Source organism: Hyaena hyaena, unplaced genomic scaffold, assembly GCF_003009895.1.
Source record: "Hyaena hyaena isolate Hyena2069 unplaced genomic scaffold, ASM300989v1 scaffold_582, whole genome shotgun sequence".
Taxonomy (NCBI): Eukaryota; Metazoa; Chordata; class Mammalia; order Carnivora; family Hyaenidae; genus Hyaena; species Hyaena hyaena.
The window spans coordinates 493,660-515,370 of NW_024081214.1; the positions used below are offsets into that span (position 1 = coordinate 493,660).

The window sequence follows — 21,711 nt, forward strand, 5'->3', positions numbered from 1 at the left end:
GCTTGAGGCAAATTTCCTTGGAATGAAATGAAGAGGAGGAGGAGGAGGAGGAAAAAACTCAATCTCTTGGTGGAGCAGTTTGAAAATGATTTACTGGACCGTGGAAAAGAGTGCTTCTTGATGACAGGAATTTTCCGGACGCCCCTGGGCTGACAGTCGCTCATAGCTCTCTTTGTGGAGATCCTCCTGACTTGGCAGGTACGGCACGCACCGTGCCGAGGGGGATTAAGGCCTTCGCATTGTTTACATGCATTGCTTTTGAAAGGCAGTTAGTGATATTTAACCAGAACACGCTGCACCCACGCCATCCACCATCTCCCGCAGTCTGTATCTCCTTCCCCTCTGAGAAAAAAACACATCCGCCCTTTGGGCTGAGCAGCTCAGCCAGGACTGGGCTACATAGTTTTTGGGGCCTAATGCAAAATTAAAATGTGGGGTCTTTTGTTCAGACAGTAAGAATTTGAAGACGGTGATGGCAGAGCGCTGAACCACGTGCTGGCCCCTTCTAGGCACCGAGCCACGTGCAGCTATACAGATGGCAGGCCCATGAAGCCGACCTTGGGCTCAACCTTCCAAATTGCTCGTTCATTTAACAAGGATTTAGAGAGAATTTGCTGTCTCCTGCCTACTGTGCCGTGGGGCTTGGGGTTGGGGCATGGAGTGCAAAATTAATAGGCTGCCCCTTGGGAATTTCAAATTTAGCTAGAGTCCGATATCACACATATAAAATGATGATGAGAGAATTCTTTAAAAGTCCCAAAGGCTCTGTACCCACCCGAAGAAATCTTCGAGTGAGATCTCACCCTTGACCCATGGGCCTCACTTGTTCACCCTAGAAAATAAAAGGAGGCAGTAGAAATGAATCAGGCAGTCTGCCTTTGCTTTTGCCACCCACTTGTGCACGGCATGTATTTCCTACTCCACATTCGTGAGACCTATGTCACATCTTTTCTGTGACTCCGGAAGTGGCCTCTTAAGAAACATTCTAGTTTAAAAACAGCCATACTTAGATAAAAGGTTGGCCATAACTGGAGAAAAGATTTATAGAAAATTTGTTGTGCTAGGACTTTGTCCTTGAGCTTATAGTATAGATGAAACACAAGTAGGAAATGTGAGTTCATAGGCGACATAAATGGGCATCTGGTGCCTGATATGAAGATCCCAATTTCCGAGATGGTCCTTCATTTGGTCACTCAACATTTAGTGAAACGTACTGGAGCCAGGCCCTGCGTTAGCTTTAGACTTGGTCCCTGCCCCTGCAAAGTCCTAATATCATAATCAGAGGGACGGTGATCCTCTCATAGAAACAAAAGGGCTTTCCTGTCCTGGCATAGCTTGTCTGAGAGCTTCTGGACAGTTCCATCAAGTGGGAAACCTTCTGACCTCACTATGTGCCTTGATTACTGTGCTGTCCTGTGGTGACAGTAGTTTGTTTTTGGTAGCTAACTGCCTTTTCCGTGAGAAACCTGATTCCTGCCTGCTCCCGCCACCTTCTTGCCTTCTCTGGGTCTCCAGGGAAAACAACACCGGCAGGTAGAGTCTTACAGCAGAGCTGCAGTGAGAGCTCTGCTGGTGGCCGCTCTCAGGAGCGCACAGAATTTGGTGCGGTCAGCACTCGGCGGGGTGGGGGGGAGTGCCTCCAGAGGCACTCTCTAAGCACCTCTACAAAGGAGTATTTGGGTCAGTACTCTCCTCTTTCTTATCTTACAACCCTCTTATTTTATTTCTTCTCTTCAAGTCAGCTGCAGTCCTGAAACAATAAATTTGGCATGTGGCTTGTTGCACAAGTATCCCATTTTGTTCAACCGCTTCAGTGATTCGGCTCACACAGAGAGAATTTTGTTGTTTGGACTGTTAGATTGTTGAGGAAACATCCTGCTCTTGTTCCAGATGGAGATCCATCCTCTCCCAGTTTAGATCCCGGTCTTCCCACCAAGCCAAGTCAGAAGAGAAAGCCACCATGCACCATGCACCAGACACTGCTCCTGGCATCAGGACCCTCAGCTCCATCATTCCACTGCCGTCAGCCACACTGGGGAGGCTTAGGAAGCCCTTAGAGCACTTACCAATGCCCCGCAGCCCTGAGGAAGGATCAGCCATGGCGTGGAGTATAGCTCCGGGTAGCATCAGTCTTCCTGTTAATAGCCACGCTTAGTAACTGAGCATAATCTCCGGCCTGTCACTTTTACTGTGGATGACAAAGAAGAACGAGGGAACCTAACTGGAAAAAAGATATCACAATTCTCTTTTATCATTCCCATCAGTCTCCATTTGCTGAGCTGTGCCAGGGCACTTATGCCTTGATCATGACCCATCTCCAGCCAGGTTCAGTAGGGCCAATGGGCTTGGCCAACCCACCCCCATGTCTCAGTGTAGCAGAAGAGGCTGGTCTGTGTCACAGGCACCTCCTGATGGAATCCTGTACATATGTCCCCACCCTCCAGCTTCTATATACCAAGCTGAACTCCCATGTAGTGATAGAGGCCACACATTCCATCCTCTAAACTCTTACAACAGAAGGCTGGAGGAAGGACTCAGACCACCCCCCAGGAAGCCCCCAGTGGGTGAGGCTCCTGCAGCTGTTTTCTTGTGACTGAAGACCCCAAGGCATCAGCCACACTGAAATGTCGCTTTGTTTCTGTCCTCCATCAAGGCCCCATTGGCACCTTTCCTTCTGCCCACAGATCTCCAGGACTTCAAGTTGGACGTGCAGCATGTGATCGAAGTAGATGAGGGGAACACAGCAGTCATTGCCTGCCACCTTCCTGAGAGCCACCCAAAAGCCCAGGTCCGATACAGTGTCAAGCAAGAGTGGCTGGAGGCATCTCGAGGTGAGTGAGCAGGCAGGAGCCCAGAGGCCAAGGCCACGAGGGAATCTGACCACCTCTGACTATGGCCTCCTGAATCCCCATCCACATGCCAGCAGCCCCTTCCTCATGCCGGTCCAGTCTTCTACCTTGCTACTTAGTCCTGGAAGATCCTAAAGGGATCAGCTTCTGTAATGGAGGTCTGCCCTGTTGAGAGGAATCTGTTCATCCTTGGAGGCTCTGGAAGATGTTGCTGAGCTTCCAAAATTTGTATAAGACATCAGCACGGTGTTCCCTGCCCCTGGGGCGTACAGAGAGAGGCCGCCTGAGGAACCCAGCCATTGGTGGAGCTGCAGTGTTCCCTGGGGGGCAGTGGAGCTCCCCCCACACACAGCAGAGGACTCTCTTTAGTGGGACGTGGATTTTTCCCTCTCCCCATCTTCCCAGTGATGGGGCTGTCTCAGCTGTCCTAGCTCCTGCTCAGGCCACGGGGTACATGACAGCCGGTCCAGGGGAGGCCAAGCCTTGGTCCCCAGAGTGCCCATGAGGAGCAGAGATATCTCCCAAGATGAAGTCAGCTACTTCCCATTGTTGACTGTCCACTCAAGGCTAACTAGACCCTATGTGACTGAACCCACAGCTCAAAATGTATACCTTTTAAAATATCCTATAGATATTTATACATTTTCCTAAATTTTTCCTGGTTATGAAAGGAATATATGTTCTTCTATTCCTGTCAGGAATATATATATGTTCACTACAGAAAATGTAGAAAACTATTTTTGGAAAGGGTAAAACCGCTGATCTTGCCACTCAGAAATCACTGGAGAGTGCAGGGAATAAAGCATTACTCTCCTTTGTCCCCAGCAGATGGTGGCAGTAGCTCTCTGGAGGAAGCCTGCCCATGTCATAGGAGGGTCAAGGGGTTTTCTCTGTCAAGCATTTGCCTAAGCCGCTCTTACCTGGGGCAGTCCAGTGAGGCAGATACCAGGCTTAGTGAACCTAGATTTCAGAGACACCAGGACCCCGAGGGCAGGCCACACCACCAGAAAGCTCAGAGCTGAGGGCCAATGCTTTGTCTGCCAGGAAGCCGACCAAACACTATCCCCAGCCACTGGGGTGTCCAGAAGCCATGACTCTGTCTTCTGTTGAAAGATGCAGAGCACGGCCCTGGAGCCGCACCCCCATGGCACCTCTGGACCAGAAGCAGACAAAGTCTAGCAGACCAGGGTCACAGAGGGAAGGGTTTCAGTGACATGCATGGAGAAGGTGGTGGTTGGGAGTTAGAATATTCCTCCCTGGTTGCAGAAATTCAGTAGTGACGTGGCTCAGAGCGTGACCTTGACAGAGACTGGTGGGAAATCCCATGCATTTCCCTCCTTCCTGGTGGCTTGCAGGAATGATCATCTCATCACCTGTGTGTACAGCCTGGGCCCTCAGTCCTTAAGCTGGCTCTGAGGTGGCATGTGTCGTACCTTCTGCAAATGAGGAAACAGGATCTGAGAGGTTAAGCAGCTTGCCCAGAATCACACAGTCCGTGGCAGATCCAGAGCTCAAGCCCAGTTCTGGCGGACCCCAAATCTTGTTTCAATTTACACCTTACTCCAGCTCCCTTGAACGTATAAAGCGTTCTTCTGGAGACCTATGTGCTAACTCGGGGGAGCTAGTCAGCTAGCCAGTTTGTCAGCTACTTGGTTAGGTTTATTCCTCAGCCTTTCTGGTGCACTGGACTTGAAGTTTTAGTGGGAGAATAGCATTTTCAATTTGGGCCTATGGGGATTCGAGTGTACAGCTCCTGCCCTGCCTGCCCCCTGGGAGGTACTGGCTGCAGTATTCCTGGCCCAGACTCATCCTGTGTTCCCTTTCCTCAGATAATTACCTGATCATGCCATCAGGAAACCTCCAGATTGTGAACGCGAGCCGGGAGGATGAGGGAACGTACAAGTGTGCTGCCTACAACCCGGTGACGCAGGAAGTGAAAACCTCGGGCTCCAGTGACAGGCTCCGCGTGCGCCGTAAGGAGCAAGGGGGTGTCTCACTGATGGAAGAGGCTGGTGGGGCTGAGGAGGGAGCTGATTCGGGGTGGGCACAGGCTGTGCTCCAGGTCTGTGGTTTCTGCAGTGGGGATGGGAGCCGGGGGGCTCGGGCCAGTGGAGCATCCAGGACTCAGATGGAGCGGGGGTCCCTCACAGCCCGCTCACAGCCTCCCGCAGGCCCTTGCCTTGCCCTGGGGGTAGCTGTGCTTGCTGGTCCCTTCCTCCTGCCCTTTGAGAGCTTTCCTTCACTGTGGGACTTTCTGAGCAGGGATCTGTTAGGGTGTGTCTGCTGGGACAGTGCTCAGCAGCTGACAGCGTGTGTACAGGAGAGATAATGGCCTGCCTGTGCCCATCTGAGGCCATAGGGCCTGCCTGGCACAAGGCTGGGCTGTGCCTACCCTGCTGCTCGCTCAAGTGTGCCTGGCACGTCTCTCTGGTGATGGTCCATGGAGGCCCACACACTCCCCCAGTCATTTGAGAGCAACACGCACCTTTGCCAAGTATCTCCTGTGTGCCAGGCGCTTTTCCAGGCTTCCTGCCTATTCACTGGAGGGACCTCTCATGTGGAGTGTGGTCTTAGAGTCAGCCCCAGACACAGGTGTACTGTGAAGCCAAGGAAGCCAAACTTCAGCAGTCCCTCCCTCGTGGAATTCTGTATCTGTAATTTTGAATTCTGTTTTTTTTTTAATGTTTTTTAAATTTATTTTTGAGAGAGAGAGATACAGAGAGAGACTGAGCATGAGCAGGGAAGGGGTGCAGAGAGAGAGAGAGAGGGAGACACAGAATCTGAAGGAGCTCCAGTCTCTGAGCTGTCAGCACAGAGCCCAACATGGGGCTCAAACTCACAAACCGTGAGATCATGACCTGAGCCGAAGTCGGACGCTTAACCGACGGAGCCACCGAGGCGCCCCTGCATTCTGTTTCTTAAAGCCTCCCAAGCATTCAGGTCATATAAAAGCTGGCTCTCCCCCTGGTTAGCTCCTAAAGCAAAATCACACACAGTCAACATGGAGGAAGGCGGCACGTTGGAGAGCAACCAGCCTTCTAATAAGTGCTGTGCGGTTTCTTCCCCAGCGTTGAAAAAAGGCCACACCTTCCTTAGCTGAGCAGCTGACAAAGTAGTTGATTTGCGTTGAGGACCTGTAATACTGTGGAAGAAACGCACCTCTTTAAACAGTGGGTCCCGCCCAGCTCAGTGAGGTGCTTGCTCTGTAACAGACACTGGGAACCGAGAGCTCTGGGTGGAGTGTGGGGGATACCTCGGATCCTTGTCTCCTAGCTCATCCTTAGACTTGGGGTGCACATTCTCTGTATGCCTCATCTTTTCCTTTGCCAACATGCAAGGTTATTCATACATATGTTGGGTCAGTGCTGCTATTCCAATGTGTTACCTCATCTCTTACAACAGCTCTCTGCAGAGGGAGGTCCTTGTTTTTGACAAGGAAACCAAGCCCACGGGAATTTAGTCACCTCATGTAGGTCTTAAGCCTCTGAAGCCAAATCCCCGGAGGACTGTTTCCTGGGGCCTGGACCCCCCAAAGGTGGGGTGGAGGGGATCCCCTGCACTGAGTTCTGGTCCCACACGTTGCCCTTCACTTCCTGGGCCCTCCAGGCTCCACTGCTGAAGCTGCTCGTATCATCTACCCTCCGGAGGCCCAGACGATCATTGTCACCAAAGGCCAGAGTCTGATCCTGGAGTGTGTGGCCAGCGGGATCCCACCTCCGCGGGTCACCTGGGCCAAGGATGGGTCCAGTGTCACCGGCTACAATAAGACACGCTTCCTGCTGAGCAATCTCCTCATTGACGCCACCAGTGAGGAGGATTCGGGGACTTACCGCTGCATGGCTGACAATGGGGTCGGGGAGCCCGGGGCAGCGGTCATACTCTACAACGTCCAGGTATTTGGTGAGTGTCTCCTGTAGACTTTCTTCTCCTCGACCTTCTCTTTGGTCAGTGTGGCTTTTCTAGATGCTCCAGACCCTGAGGCCTGGATAGGGTCATGTGCCTTGTGAGAGGTCCCATGCCCAGTGGGTAATGGAGGAGGATGGAGAGAGTTGGAGGTGCTCTGATCCCAGGGTCTAGGTATCTGTGCCTGACTGCCTTCTCCAGCCCCTTCCCTGGCGTGACTCTCACAGAAGAGACACAGGACCTTTCCTTCCCTCTGTCAACAGTCACAGGGAAGGAGGGAACCATTCCTGACTGCAGTCTCCCCCACCCCCAGCCTGTCTGGCCCTAGAGGGAAAGACCCAGGCCCTTTGTCACCCCTGCTCTGGTTTCCCGGCAGAGCCCCCTGAGGTCACCATGGAGCTGTCCCAGCTGGTCATCCCGTGGGGCCAGAGCGCCAAGCTCACCTGTGAGGTGCGTGGGAACCCCCCGCCATCTGTGCTGTGGCTGAGGAATGCCGTGCCCCTGGCTTCCAGCCAGCGCCTCCGACTGTCCCGCAGGGCCCTGCGGGTGGTCAGCGTGGGGCCTGAGGATGAAGGTGTCTACCAGTGCATGGCTGAGAATGAAGTCGGGAGCGCCCACGCCGTGGTCCAGCTGAGGACCGCCAGGCCAGGTGAGAGTCGGCCGAAAGGCTGGAGGTTTCAGCTGAACGTTCACAGAACCCTTTCCTCAATTGAAATCCCACTTGGAACCCCAGCATTATAAACGAGATAAAAGTGGCTTTTAGTTGGAAAGTGCAAGTTCACATTAATTTATTGAAAAGTCAGAAGTGTACACTTTTACTAGCGGATATGATCTTCCTGTTGTATTTTTAAAAGTGCTTTTAATCTGTGGGTTGCTGGGGTTCCATGGAACCCAGCTTAACAACCATTGCTCTAGCGTAAAGAAAAGCAAATCTGTCCCTTTCACCTTGATCCACCTCAGTTGACACCTACCCTGACCAAGCAGTTACTTACTTTACTTATCTAGTTCATCAGCCTTGAACTAGATAATGGTGTTGGGGCCAGGGGGGTGGGGGATGGGGAGGGATAGAGAGACATAACAAAGACCTAGCTTGCTCATCGAGGAGATAAAACTTACCAAGGAAATAATGTGAGGAAACTGTGATGACAAATAATGCTGAATCCGCATGATCAGATGCTAACCGTCTGTGGTCCAGGAGGTCAGGTAGGGGAGAAACTAGTGTGGGCACATTCTGCAGATGCTTCCTGAAGGACGCGTGGCCTGTCCTGGACTCTCAGGTTCCCCGAGGGGACTCACAGGTGGCTTCCCATTCTCACCTTCCAGGCGGCTACAGTGGAGTAGGGAAAGGCCCAGGCTGTGCGTGGTGCTGTGACCCCGCGGTGAAGGGACACACTCGTCCCTTGCCCCAGTGTAGGCATGAGACGGAGGGTGCAGCTTCCTCAGGCGTGAAGAGAGCACTCACACGAGCTGGGTACGAGGCCCCAGCCTGCGCGTCTCCGGGCAGGGCAGCGGCACAGCCCTCGCTCCTCCCACAGGGCCCAGCAGTGAGTGCCGTGCTCATCTCTGCTCTTCTGCCCCAGCGCGAAGCCTTTGGCTTCCCTCTGCTTCCAGCCCACGACGTGACCGGGGCACCAACATCCTCTCCCTCCTCTTTCCTTCCTGGTCCTCCAGGCACGACCCCGCGGCCATGGCAGGATGCCAGGCCAGACACTGCCACAGCTCCCGTGCCACCCTCCGGACCTGGAGGCCCTGACCAGACGCCGAGGGGGCGCCCAGGGCTCCCCAAACCCCCGACGTCCGTGCAGCCAGCTTCCCCACAGTGCCCTGTAGAGAAGGGGCAGGTGGCTCCTGCCGATGCGCCCGTCATCCTCAGCTCACCGCGGACCTCCAAGACCGACTCGTACGAGCTGGTGTGGCGGCCCCGGCACGAGGGTGGCAGCCGGGCTCCTGTCCTCTACTACGTGGTGAAACACCGCAAGGTATGGTGCCTGGCGTTGTGCTGGCCTCCCCTCCGGGAGGCGGGCTGGGGGGTCCTGCCTGCTGGCCACCTCCCCTTGAGTTCCCGCACTCCGTGCTGCTGACCATGACCTTCGTCCACTGAACTTTCCTACCACCTCCCAGGAAGCTGGCTGTGAGTTGAGGCATTTGGGACCCTCAGAGGCCCAGGAAAGAGTCATGTGTGCTCCTCCGGGCTCTCTGTGCCCTGGCTTCCCAGGAGCTCACGCCACCAACTTCTCCTCCCTGAAGAGAGTCAACAGTCTCCCTGGCAACTGTCACCTGCCCTCCCCTCTTCCCTCTGTCATTTGTTGTCGATGATGTTGTTGTTTTGTTTTTTAACCAAAGTCAGCTCCTCTGGGTACAGCCCTGCAGGGACTGGGCAAGCCAGCTCGAAGGCCAGGGAAACAAATATTTGTGAACGAGTATTTTCTCTGAGGGCTATAAAATACCCCCTCAGTTTTTGGGACTCGCCGTGGCTCAGGTCTGACAAGCAGGCATTTGAGCTGAAAGCACATCGTGTTGTTCAGACCTGAGCCACTCCTCTTTGACAGAAGGAAGCCTGTCCAGGTGGGTGTTTGAGGAGGTGTCGGGGGAGGGGAACCCCAGGCCCTGGCAGGGTGTGGGACAGCCAGCAAGGCCGTGCTCTTGGACAGTGTCCTTTGAGGCGGGACAGAGCCCCCAGCCTGCCCCCCTCGTTCGAGGCTGTGCGTTCACCTCATGTTATCCCCTGGGGAGAAGGACATGCGATTTCCTTTAAGAAAATGTCCTTGAAGAGCATTTCTGTTCATCCCAGGTGTGTGCTGCCGCCCCCCACACCCGCCCAACAAAGCCACTAGATAGTAGAAGATTATTGTTCTTAAATGGATTTTTAAAAGTGTCATTTGATGATGTATCATAAATGCTGCATTTTATTACACCTTCATGGTATTTTTGCTTATAAAGGGGCTATGTGCACTTAGTGGAAAGTATTGAAAATATGTGATTGTGGAACTGAAAGTATTTATCAACTCTTCTCCCCCGCCAAAAACAACCAACCCACCGAGCCCCCTGTGGTGCGAAGCACTGGCCACACAGTAGCCCTTCCCCTGCCCTGGACCCTGCCCGCAACCTCATTCTGTCCCTTCCCTTCATGACCTCGGGGGAGGACAAGTCCACAGACACACTGGGCCATCGGGAAGACACCTGAGGCCAAACCGCCTCCGAGGTGGGGCTTGGGGGGGCTGTTTCTCCCTAACCCGTGGCCCGCTGGCCTCTTCATAGACAGCCAGCAAAGGGGGTGAATACTTTTTTTTTTAACAAAAAGCAGCTTTGTTCAGACCAGGTTATGGGGCAGGACTGGTCCGAATCCTTGTTTCCCCGTGTAACCGGACACATCCATCTCCGAGTGGTAGACAGAGATCAGGGCAGAGGCCACGTGCTCAGGTCCCTGGGAGACCAGAACCGGCAATGAGAACCAGAATCTTATTTTTCAGGCCAATAGGCAGCCATGAGACTGCCTCACCAAGAGGCAGGCTGGCAAAGGCCGTGCATGGTGATCCGGAAATGCCAGGCTGAGGCCTGTGTTTGTGTGACAGTGACTAATGACCATTCGAGTTCTTATTTTTGTTTCGAGGCTAGCGCTGGGAGGGCCAAGGGAGAAGGGGACGCAGGGAGAGGGACAGGACTGTGCCCCTGCTGGGGGCTCTGGCTTCTGTTAAGCTCCGGCCTGAGGGACACCTGGGGCTGCGAGGTGGACCCCGCCGAACAGGAATGATGTCTTGCAAGCAGCAGCTCCTTTCTTGAGGGACTGACAGGTCTTAAAGATCATCACGCAAGACAGGACCCCGAAGTGAAAAATCGGTGTCTGGGTTGTGTGTACAGCCCCCTTCTCTTGCAGGAGATTGGGAATCATTCCGCTCATTTTCACTTTTTCACGTTCAGGAAGCTGGTTCCATTCCCTGATGCATCTTTAGACCCTGGGCTACTGTGTTTGGGTTTCCAGTGCTACTGAGCATTCTCTGTTTGTGAAAACTTCTCCCCTTGGAACAAATCCTGGAAGTCTGACATAAATGAGCCCAGACCATCCCTGTCCCTTGAATAGTAGGTTTTGTTCTACTTTGGAATATTCTGCTTGGGGATTAGAGCTTTTCCTACCAGCTGTTTAATTCTTCAGCAAACCACGGCTTTGGCTTCCAGCAGACTGTGAGATGTGCACAGTTGGCAGTTAAGCCTTTTGTCCTGAGACGTGGGGTAGGTGAGACGAGGCAGCCTCCCAGCATTGCCTGTTGGGGACGGAGCCTGGACTCCTGTATTTTTTTCTTTAAAGAGCTAGGAATGTGGGGCCATTAAAGATGTGTGTGTGCCCGGCATTTGCTGGGAACCTACTGTGTGCCACGTTCAGTGCTTGACACTTTATATAAATCTAGTTTAATCTTCAGAATAAGCTGAGAGCTTTTATTTTCCTGATTTTAGAAATGAAAAGATTAGGAATTTTTTTGGAAAAGGAAATGAAAAGATTAGGGATCAGAGAGGTTAGGGAACTTGCTCACGGTCACACAGCTGGTAAGAATGTTTCACACAATGGGAAACTCCAGCTTTTCTGGCTCCCAGACTCTTTTTTTTCCTAGGATGAGTTACATACGATTATGAATGTGCTCTCTGGAGTCAAGTCACAGTCTCCGAGCTCGCTAGTGATGCAGCTTTAAGCAAATTACTCTGCTCTCCAAGCCTTAGCTTTCATAAAGTGGGAACAAAACTAACACCTGGCCCTTGAGCTGTTGTCTTGAAAGCACTTTATAGGCACGTAGTGAACACTCCGCAGACAGTGCTACTGCTGCTTTTATCATTATAATCATTATCCCATAGTATGAACAGACTGTGTTTATTTGGTTTAAAGAGAGCAAGGAGAAAGAAAGTTAAATGTGGGGGCACCTGGGTGGCTCAGTCGGTTGAGTATCCAACTTCGGCTCGGGTCATGGTCTCACAGTTCATGAGTTCAAGCCCCACATGGGGCTCTGGGCTGACAGCTCAGAGCCTGGAGCCTGCTCCGGATTCTGTGTCTCCCTCTCTCTCTGACCCTCCCCTGATCACACTGTCTCTCTCTCTCTCTCTTTCTCTCTCTCTCTCTCTCTCAGAAATAAATAAAACATTAAAAAAAAATCTTTAAAAAAAAATGTGGAGGTTTTCAGAAATACAGAGAGGCCGCCTTTGGAGAAACTCAGCAACATCAGGCCTTTTGACCGTCCCCACTGAGTGTTCTTTGATGGGCCGGTCAGCTGAGGGACCAGGGAGCCAACCTGGCTGTCCCAGAGCCGGCAGGACCAGCGTGCGCCCCGCGCAGCCCCCCTCCCCAATCCCAGCCCATTCTCCTTCCCCACCTCCTACCCTGTTAGACTCCATTCTGCTTTGTAGGTGAACCACAGCCACCGGTGGCTCCAGGCTGAGATGCAAGTTCTGATACCAGCTACCTTCTCCAGCAGGTCACAAACTCCTCTGACACCTGGACCGTCTCCAGCATTGCAGCCAACCAGCACCGCCTGACCCTCACCAGACTCGACCCTGGGAGCCTATATGAAGTGGAGATGGCAGCTTACAACTGTGCAGGCGAAGGCCAGATGGCCATGGTCACCTTCCGAACTGGTGAGGGTCAGACGTTGCCGCCAGCTCGGGGGTTTGAGGGCCTGCGCAAATCCTGCCAGGCTCAGGTGGGAAGTCCTGCTCACCTTGCCCCGCCAGTCACGTTGAACTTTATCTTCTACCTGTTGCCTCCCCTTGGTTTGTGAGCCCAGGCTGAGGGGCCCGGCTCTCATGAGGAGAACCACCAGCTGGTCTCTGTGCCCGGCTACGCGCGCGCGCGCGCACACACACACACACACACACACACACACCACCACCCCCCCCCCCCCCCCCCCCCCCCCCCCCCCCCGTGATGGCCAGGCAGAGCTAGGAATCAACCCACATTGTCCTACGTTATTTGCATCACCCCGTCAGATCCCCACCCCCCAGCAAAGTCTCAGGCAGAAAGAACTATCTGGAAAAGGTCACCTAATCCACACACTCCCACTTGCTGGTCTCCACCCACTTCCATCCAGGACGGCGGCCCAAGCCTGAAATCATAGCCAGCAAGGAGCAGCAGATCCAGAGAGATGACCCTGGAGCCAGCCCCCAGAGCAGCAGCCAGCCAGACCACGGCCGCCTCTCTCGTAAGCGCCCAGCAGCTCAGAGGGGTGGGAGGGACCCTGCGCTCAGAACCGGAAGCAGGTCCACTGCCTCACAGGGCTCTTTGCTGCAGGTGGAATGGGGTCCTGTTCCGTAGGTCCGGGAGGCTTGTGACATTTTCCTGGAATCTCCCCAGCCAACCCCGCTAGAAAACATAGATTGGAGTTTTTCAAGTAAAACGTAGTCTGATGTGGGGAGGGGGCGCTGGCCCTGTGGGTCCAGAGAGCACAGAAGGGGGAGCGGCTGCCTCTGGGCCCGCCGCACACTCTGACAGTGCAGAAGCACGGCTTATAGCATGGCTTCAAGGACTTCTTCTGGGAGAGGGTGACCTAGGTAGCCCTGGAAGATCTGATATAGCCACCGAGGGGGCGGACTAGGAGGAAAAATAGGCCCCAGTCAGGATCTGGCCAAGTCCAGTCACAGTACACCGCCTCATCGTGTCCCTCCTCCTGCTTCCTTCCTCCGTCATGTCTGGTTTCCTCCAGCCCCAGAAGCTCCTGACAGGCCCACTATCTCCATGGCCTCGGAGACGTCAGTGTATGTGACTTGGATTCCCCGTGGGAATGGCGGCTTCCCGATCCAGTCCTTCCGTGTGGAGTACAAGAAGCTGAAGAAAGTGGGGGACTGGATTCTGGCCACCAGCGCCATCCCTCCTTCCCGGCTCTCGGTGGAGATCACTGGCCTAGAGAAAGGTAGGGGGTCTGGCTGCTGTCCCCCCAGGTCCACTAGTTGTTGCCCACTGCTCAGAGGACAGTCAGAGCTTTGGAGGCTCTGCTCTCTGCTGGTCCTCCACCCGCCATCTTGCTCACATTGGATGCTCTTGGTGGTGTCCCCTTTGCCCTACAAGTCCTTCCTTCTCCATCTCTCCATAGAGGTCCTTAACTATCCCCTCTGGGGCTCCTTTCTGAAAAAGATGGGAGTTCTTGTGTCCTTTAGGGACTTGCATTTGGGGGCTACCCGGAAGACTCTGCTCTGGGTGTGCTGGGGTGGGTGGGTCAGAAGTGTCTCCCGGCTCCTGGGTTCAAGTGAGCCTCTCTCGTCAGGCACCTCCTACAAGTTTCGTGTCAGGGCTCTGAACATGCTGGGGGAGAGCGAGCCCAGCGCCCCTTCCCGGCCGTACGTGGTATCAAGCTATAGTGGCCGCGTGTACGAGAGGCCTGTGGCAGGCCCTTACATCACCTTCACCGATGCCGTCAACGAGACCACCATCATGCTCAAGTGGATGGTAAGTGACCTTGCATGGACTGCAGAGGGGAAATGGGGCCAAGCCTCAGGACTACGAGAGCTGGTTGCTGAAGCCAGGGCAGGAAGGAATCCCCTTTCTGTTCTGCCCTTCTTCTAAGGCCTTCCCCTTGAGTGGGCACCCCCCCCCCAACCCCCGTGTACCTGGGAACTGAGCCAGAGTGACTCATCCTCACAGTACCAGACAGGTTCAGAGGGGGCTCAGACCTTTGGAGAAATGTCTGTTCCTTGTCTCCAGAAGCTGGAGGACCTTCAGGCTAAATAACAAGTGGCCTTCACAACATTCCCCAGAAAGCCTTGGGGAGTATCATCAGAAGTATTTGCCAGGCTCCTTCAGTGAATTTTGAAACTCCAGGCTGGGGTAAAAGTTCTGTCCACCAGCCTCTGCTCCCATGATGACTTCTCTGATCCCTTGTCAAACCTGTTTCTTCTCCCTTCCCTGTAGTATATTCCAGCAAGTAACAACAACACCCCAATCCATGGATTTTATATCTATTATCGACCCACAGACAGTGACAATGACAGTGACTACAAGAAGGATATGGTGGAAGGTAAGCACTCTGGGGGATGTGGTTTTCTCTGTGGGCAAGGGTGGCTATTGATGAAAGTTTAAAACTTGGGCTGGTGTGACACAGAACATCTGTGTCCATATCATTGACTCCTGCACCACGTGGGGTCAAGTTCATAAATCCAGATGCTTCCTTTCCATGGTGATGGGACCACAGGAACTTGAGTGGCACCTAAAAAAAATTCCAACAGTACTCCTCCACCCTGTTCATGACACCAGCCCAGACACACGCCCCTGTCCAAGCCTGACTGTGACTGCTTCCAAGCAGACCAGGTGGTACATGTCACCGTGTGTGACTGACTCTCTTGCTGTCTTTCCCAGGGGATAGATACTGGCATTCCATCAGCCACCTGCAGCCAGAGACCTCCTATGACATTAAGATGCAGTGCTTCAACGAAGGAGGGGAGAGTGAGTTCAGCAACGTGATGATCTGTGAAACCAAAGGTGAGTCTCTTTAGGCTCTCTACCCTCCTCTTGCTATTTTCAGCCCCCCAGGACAAAGTCACCGTTCCACGTGGTATGCTGGCATCTCTTCCCCATGAAGACTCTTCATTGTCCAAGTACCCCTAAACTTTGTCACTTTTAACCCTTCTCTTCATTTGCCTGTGCCCCAAGTATGAATTAGGTTGTCTTCGTGGTGGCTTCAGGGAACTTGGGAATTAACTCATCCATGAACTCATGGAATAGAACCCATTCTTAAGTTAGAACTTTGTATAAACACTATATTACTATAAAATTTGGCACTTATATTGCTTGGTTTACTTATTTTAATTACAACCCCATGTGTTAGGGAAGAAACTGAGCATCAGGGAATGATGTATCTTAACCAAGGTCCTTTAGCCAGTTAGGGGTGTAGAGCACACTCTGGGTCAAGTTTAACTACAAGCCCAGATTCTTTCTCTGCACTAAAGCATGTTAAACATCTTCACGTAAAAGTTTGTTAATATTTGCACACCGGTCAAGTGTATAGATATCTCCATCTCCATTTTGCAAACACTGCAAGTGTATAACCTGAGTGTATTGTAAAGAAGACCCTCAGGAGAGGATCACAAAGGAACGGGAATGGAGAGGAAAAAAGAACCCATTTTCCTTGCATGGGTAACATTTTCTTTCTAGCTTTGCACCCTTTCACTTATTCAGCAAATACCCAGCACCTCCTGTGTGCACTCCCTAACCTCTTTTGTCGCACACAGTGAAGAGAGGGGTAAATCCAGGACTTTTGGCTGTGCATGTATCAGGGGCCTCCCACACAGTGCCCAGGACAAAGAGCAGAGGCTCCACAAAGGCTTCGCTCTGGTCCGGAGGGCCAGGTGGTTGAAGGGTGTGGGAAGGAGGATGAAAGAGAGAGAGAGAGAATGCCCAGGGAGTGGCCAGGGATGGCAGTGGGCACTGGGTCACCGAGAATTCTGTGGCTGTGAGGTCGAGAAAGCTCACAGGTGTCTGACGGGACACCTGTGATGGGCTGACAGGAGAGAGCTGAGAAGTACAGGTACAGAGAAGGGACAGTCTGAGTCTTTAATTTTTTTAAGTTTATATATTTATTTTGAGAGAGAGACAGAGGATCCCACGAGTTCGATGTGGGGCTCAAACTCATGAGCCTTGAGATCATGAATGGAGCTGTTATCAAGAGTCAGGTGTTTGACTGAGCTTCCCAGCCACCCCAAATTTGAGTCTCTTTTGAGGCCATGTACAGGTGGCACCAGGGATTGCTAGCATGTCAGGGCTGAACACCTCGTTCAAAGCGAACCATGAGGTGTCCGGCATAACGTACACATGGGTGATGGTGCCATTTATTGAACTGGGGAAGCCAGAAGAGCAGCAGAGCCCACGAGACAGGAAGGAACCGGCGGAAGCACTCGGTGACTCCCTGCAGTGGATTCTTCCGAGATGCCCAGAGAGCAGCAGCAGGCCTCCCAGCAGGGGAGGGCCCTGGGCACGGGTACTTGGCAGTCATTGGGACACAGGTTAAAGTCACAGGAACAGAACAGAGCACAGGGTGCGTAGCCTGGGAGGGATTAGAGAGCCTCCTGGCTCTAAGGAGAAGACAGAAAAACATAAGCAGCAGCCTTCGGAGAGGTAGCAGGAAATCACCGATGTGCTGTGGGAGAGGCCTGGGGGAAGCCTCTCTGGAAGGGAGTGATCAAGGTCAGGCACACCCTGACAGTAGCACAACCCGGGGAGGAGTCACCATCTTGTTGAGTTGGTGTTGCCCAGTTACCGTCTGTGCTGGAGAGTCTCACCACCTGCATGCATCTCCCTGCTCTAGGCCCAGGCTCAGACCTAGGCCCGTGCATCCCTTAATCTGCCAGGTGAGATCTTCCGTTCCCAGTACCGTCCTGCAGCACCAAATTTCCCATCAGAGGCCAGTTTCGTGCTGAGCTTGGAGACCACACTCATCTAATAGAGTCTGAGGCCCTGCCTTGTGTGTTTGACCCCATTTCCCACACCCATGGAATCAGGTTTGTTGGTGGTGTTTCCTGTTTGCTGTGAGAGAAATGTCAAGGAATCGAAGCTGAAGTGAGTCTTATCCACAATTACAGCCCGGAAGTCTTCTGGTCACCCTGGTCGGCTCCCACCCCTGACTCTGGCCCCACCTCAGCTGCCACCCCCTGAGACCATAGAACGGCCGGTGGGCACCGGGGCCATGGTGGCACGCTCCAGCGACCTGCCCTACCTGATTGTTGGGGTCGTCCTGGGCTCTATCGTCCTCATCATCGTCGCCTTCATCCCCTTCTGTTTGTGGAGGGCCTGGTCTAAGCAGAGTGAGTGACCCCCCAGCACTAAGGGGAAGGAGCCTGGGGAGGAGGGGAGGAGGGAAGGGGGCGTGCTCCCAGAGGCAGAGGAGGCCTCCACCCCAGGCAGGATTGCAGGTGCCCTGCTTCACGTGCACTAGAGCGTAAGCTCCAGGCCCCCCGCAGAGCTCGGAGAGATCAGAGTACACCAAGCCTGGGCCCTTTCCTCCCGGCTCGTGGACCCTGGCGGGTGGAACGTAGGAAGTGGCAAGTGTTCTGTCCTCTCCTCATCTCTGGACCTCAGTGCTGGTCTGGCTCCAACTCCTTGTAAATTCTGAAGCTGCTGTTCTGACCACATGCTCATGTTGAAAACGGACCCCACCCCTTCGCTGCCCCCTCTCTGTGTCTGTAGACCCCTTGGGCTTTCCCTCTTGTCCTTGTGCTCACTGATTTCTGCTTCAAGTGACAACACATCTGGCCAGTTTGTCTGACTGAAATATTGCTCCTTCTGTTCACTCACTGTGTCCTTCTCCTAACCTGTGCCCTTCTCACTCCTCACCTTTCTCCCCACCGAAGAAAAGAATCTAGATGTTAGCGAAGTGGGTGACTGGAAGAGTGTTCTGAGAGAGAATATTTTCATCCCTCTGATCAGAAATTTCCTGAGATTTCAGTGGTATCAGAGGCTGCCTTGGGCCCCCTTGGCCTAAGCGTACTTCTGTCCTTCTGTCCTTCCAGAACATACCACAGACCTGGGTTTTCCTCGAAGTGCCCTTCTGTCCACCTCCTGCCAATACACTATGGTACCACTGGGAGGACTCGCAAGCCACCGAGCCGGTGGGCAGCCCTACCTCAGTGGCACCGGTGGACGTGCCTGTGCCAGTGGGATCCACATGAACAGGGGCTTCCCTGCAGCTGCCATGGGCCACCCAGGCCTGAAGCCTCCGCAGCCCTGCCCAGGGGCGCTTCGGCAGGTAACGTGGTCCTGGGAATGTGGGCAAATAGGTGGGGGCTGGGATGGGGGAGCAGGGGGGGCTGCCTCCTGGCTCCCTCCCTCCTAGTCTTTAACCCTGGGCTGCTGTGTCTGGCTTCTAGTCAGGAGCAGCTCATTCTGTTGAACACTGAACAGGAAAGTCATTCAGACTATGATGTGACCTTTTCGTTACTCAATCTTTTGAGCAGCAGGATGACCCCAGCAGCCTGCTAAAGCAGACCGTTCTTGGAACTGGATATGACCCACCTGGCCACCAGAAGCCTAGGTAACTGAGCCCCCGCCACCCCCGCCTTCCCCTCAAACCCAGCCTCAGTCACGGAGAGGAGACAGGGGACCCACATCTGACAACCTGCTTAGCTGGACCCTTCTCCTCGGTGGAGTTTGCAGTTATAATGCCCTTTCTGCTTCGAGGCATAGGTGGGCCTCCCAGAAATCTGTCCCTCCCTTGGCAGGCCAGAGCTGCCACATGGAGTTGGCTCTGTCCCCACGCCTCTGGACATCTGACTGCCCATCCTCTTATACACTCAGAACGTGCAGGAATAAAATGGAAATAGACTAGAATGACCCAGAGAAGTGGTGCTATGACACCTCTTAATGTTCAAAGGGGAGTAGTCCCTGCCCCAGCTGAGCCCTGACCAGCTCTGATGCCCTCAAGGCAGCAGCCATGCCCTGGGGACGCAGGCCCGCTCTGCCCACACCTCACCTCTGTGTCTGGTCTCGTGCTTGCAGGGTTCCCAAGTCTAGCACGGAGGATGACTCTTTTTTGTATACACTGCCTGAGGGCTCCACTCACCAGCTGCTCCAGCCCCACCAAGACCGTCACCACCTCCAGGAGCAGCCTGCCCCCACGGGCCAGTCATGCATGAGGAATGGACCCCAGGGTCCTAGGCTGGAAGCCACCTGGGACCCTCTTTTTCACCAAGGTTGGTGCCAGGGCAGGAAATCGAAGGGGTTGGGGATGGCATGAGGCAGGCGTCCACAACCCAGCAGTGGCCTAGAGAGGTGGCATGAAGAGTCATCCACGGTTTTCCTGTGGGAGAGACTGGGAGTGACAGACACGGTCCCGCAGATCGACACGGGTGAACCAGCTGGGTCCACGTCCAGCTTGGCAAGCTGTGCCCTCAAAGGCCCAGGAGAGGACACGTCTCCATTTCAAGGAAAGAAGCCCTTTTGGTCTTGGCATTTCAAGACCGTTCAAAAATTCCTTCTGCCTCTCCTCACACCAAGAGGCATTCTCTCATTACCTTGCTCTGTTGGGTCTTGTCTCTTAATGAAGGAATGAGATTGTATCAGTCGTTAAAGAGCGGAGTTCTCACATCATCCTAATGCTGTGCTTCCACAGAACTTTTTCTCCGCGAGCCTCCGTGCGCACCGCCGGTCCCACCATCTTCCCTTGTACCAGGCTCTTGGGGGTCAGCGCAGGCTGGTCCAGACCGTCGGCTAACGCCTCTTAGCTCCCATAGCACAAACGGTCCGTTCGCACACAGGTCCTAGACCCTGTCTCTGCGAGATAAAATTCTAAGACCAGTACCTCCTGGAGCTAGACCCCAACATCATCAAAACTGGACACCCCCACTAGGGTGTGATTATGCCCAGAAATCCTACCAGACAGGTAGACTAGCTGCTTCATGTGGAAAGAACAGGGCTTTCTTTCTTCCACGTTTCAAGGCTTAGCTGACTTCATCTGCCCCAGGGTACAGGCTAAGTGGCTGGGAGCCCCTGTGGCTCCACCACTGAAATGTGTAGGTGGGACACGGGTGACAAGTGGCCCACCCCGTGTCTCTGAGGCCTTAAAGGGAGCATCAGTGTCGTCATGGCTGTATGTTTCTGTCTCTCTTTTAGGGCTTGTCTAACCAACTGCCATCACAGAGAGAGACTGACCCAGTAGCACTGAGCTCTGGATTTTAATGTTTCCCTCTTTTCTCTTCCCCCAGGGCCCCCGTGCTGCTTGGGCCTTGTCCCAGTTGAAGAGGTGGACAGTCCTAACTCCTGCCAAGTGGGTGGAGGAGACTGGTGTCCCCAGCACCCCACAGGCACCTACCCAGGGCAGGAGCTTGGGATACGGCTCTCCCCCAGCCCACCGCTGCATGTATCTTTTGAAACACCACCTCCTACAATTTAGACAGAAACCAATATCCCAGAAAGACTATATATATTGTTTTTAAAAAGAGACAGAAAATTGGTATTTATTTTTCTATAATAGCCATATTTATATATTTATGCATCTGTAAATAAATGTATATGTGTTTTTATAATTCTGGAGAGACGTAGGGAATCCTCCCCATTGAGGTATGAGAAGGGAATCAAAGAAGCCACAATACAGGATTCAACTGGGAAAGAGTCTCACAGACTGAGAAGGCAGGCCTGCCACCTCTGTCACCACCCAGGAGGCTGCACAAGGCCCCCAGAAAAGCTTGTGAAAGGAAGAATCTCGGGCGCTGTTCACAATGACGATGAGGGAAGAGCAAGGGCCACGGTGTCACAGGCCAAGACACTCATGAAGACCAGTGGACCTGGTACTACAGGCAGCGTTTTCAGAAGATGCCCACGAGAATAGACTGAGATGTGTATAGTCCTATAAGCATTAACAAACCTTCCAGAATCAATACTCTGTGGCAGCATATCTCTGTAAAAACAAACACTGTAACTTCTAAATACATGTTTAGTCTTCCCTGTAACCTTCGGCCTAGTCACCTGTGAGTCAGCATCTTCTTTAAACGTTAGGATCCACTTTTTGAATATTTGAAGAAAACCTCCACTTGTGACCTTTTTAGCTCCGTCAAGAGCTGAGATCTGGAAAAGGTAGATGTTTAATTTTTCTGCCTTTTTAAGTACTGTGGCAGTAACTGTTTAGTCCAGGAGGGAGATCGTGTGAAGGAGGCAAGGGGAAGCAGGTTCGCAGTCTCTTACTGGCTGGACTCAGGGAACGCTTTGGTCTCATCAAAGGAATGAAACTTCTCTGTTCTCTATAGATATGTGTGGAAGACCAAGTACTTTCTCCCAAATACCCTTTAGTTAAAGTGCTAGGCTGCACGTGCACACGTGGTGCCCGGTAAAATCCACTTCCCATCATTCCTACAATAGACCAACGCTGCCAGAGGAGTTGACTCCCTGGCCGTTTAAAATCAACATTTACTCTCGGGATCAACCTCGATACGTGCAACTGGCACCAGCTGGAGGCTGAAGCTTTGCAGTGAAAGCGCTAGCATTCAGATAGTTCTTGTGAGGGGA

At 53.1% G+C, this 21,711-nt stretch overlaps 1 protein-coding gene across 2 annotated transcripts in view; it reads left to right on the forward strand.

Moving 5' to 3' along the window:
- Window positions 1-21,158, forward strand: part of BOC (BOC cell adhesion associated, oncogene regulated) — a 74,886-nt gene extending 53,728 nt beyond the window's left edge. For both annotated transcript variants that reach the window (XM_039256646.1, XM_039256647.1), the window contains 16 exons: window positions 2,685-2,831; window positions 4,679-4,822; window positions 6,456-6,749; window positions 7,129-7,401; window positions 8,424-8,731; window positions 12,209-12,368; window positions 12,821-12,931; window positions 13,433-13,639; window positions 13,991-14,172; window positions 14,635-14,740; window positions 15,079-15,201; window positions 17,298-17,519; window positions 18,225-18,460; window positions 18,657-18,745; window positions 19,210-19,403; window positions 20,415-21,158. In XM_039256646.1, coding sequence (XP_039112577.1) covers window positions 2,685-2,831; window positions 4,679-4,822; window positions 6,456-6,749; window positions 7,129-7,401; window positions 8,424-8,731; window positions 12,209-12,368; window positions 12,821-12,931; window positions 13,433-13,639; window positions 13,991-14,172; window positions 14,635-14,740; window positions 15,079-15,201; window positions 17,298-17,519; window positions 18,225-18,460; window positions 18,657-18,745; window positions 19,210-19,403; window positions 20,415-20,602 — 2,984 coding nt within the window. In that variant the 3' untranslated portion in view covers window positions 20,603-21,158. The remainder of the gene's footprint in view (window positions 1-2,684; window positions 2,832-4,678; window positions 4,823-6,455; window positions 6,750-7,128; window positions 7,402-8,423; window positions 8,732-12,208; window positions 12,369-12,820; window positions 12,932-13,432; window positions 13,640-13,990; window positions 14,173-14,634; window positions 14,741-15,078; window positions 15,202-17,297; window positions 17,520-18,224; window positions 18,461-18,656; window positions 18,746-19,209; window positions 19,404-20,414) is intronic.
- The last annotated feature ends 553 nt before the right edge of the window (window positions 21,159-21,711 follow it).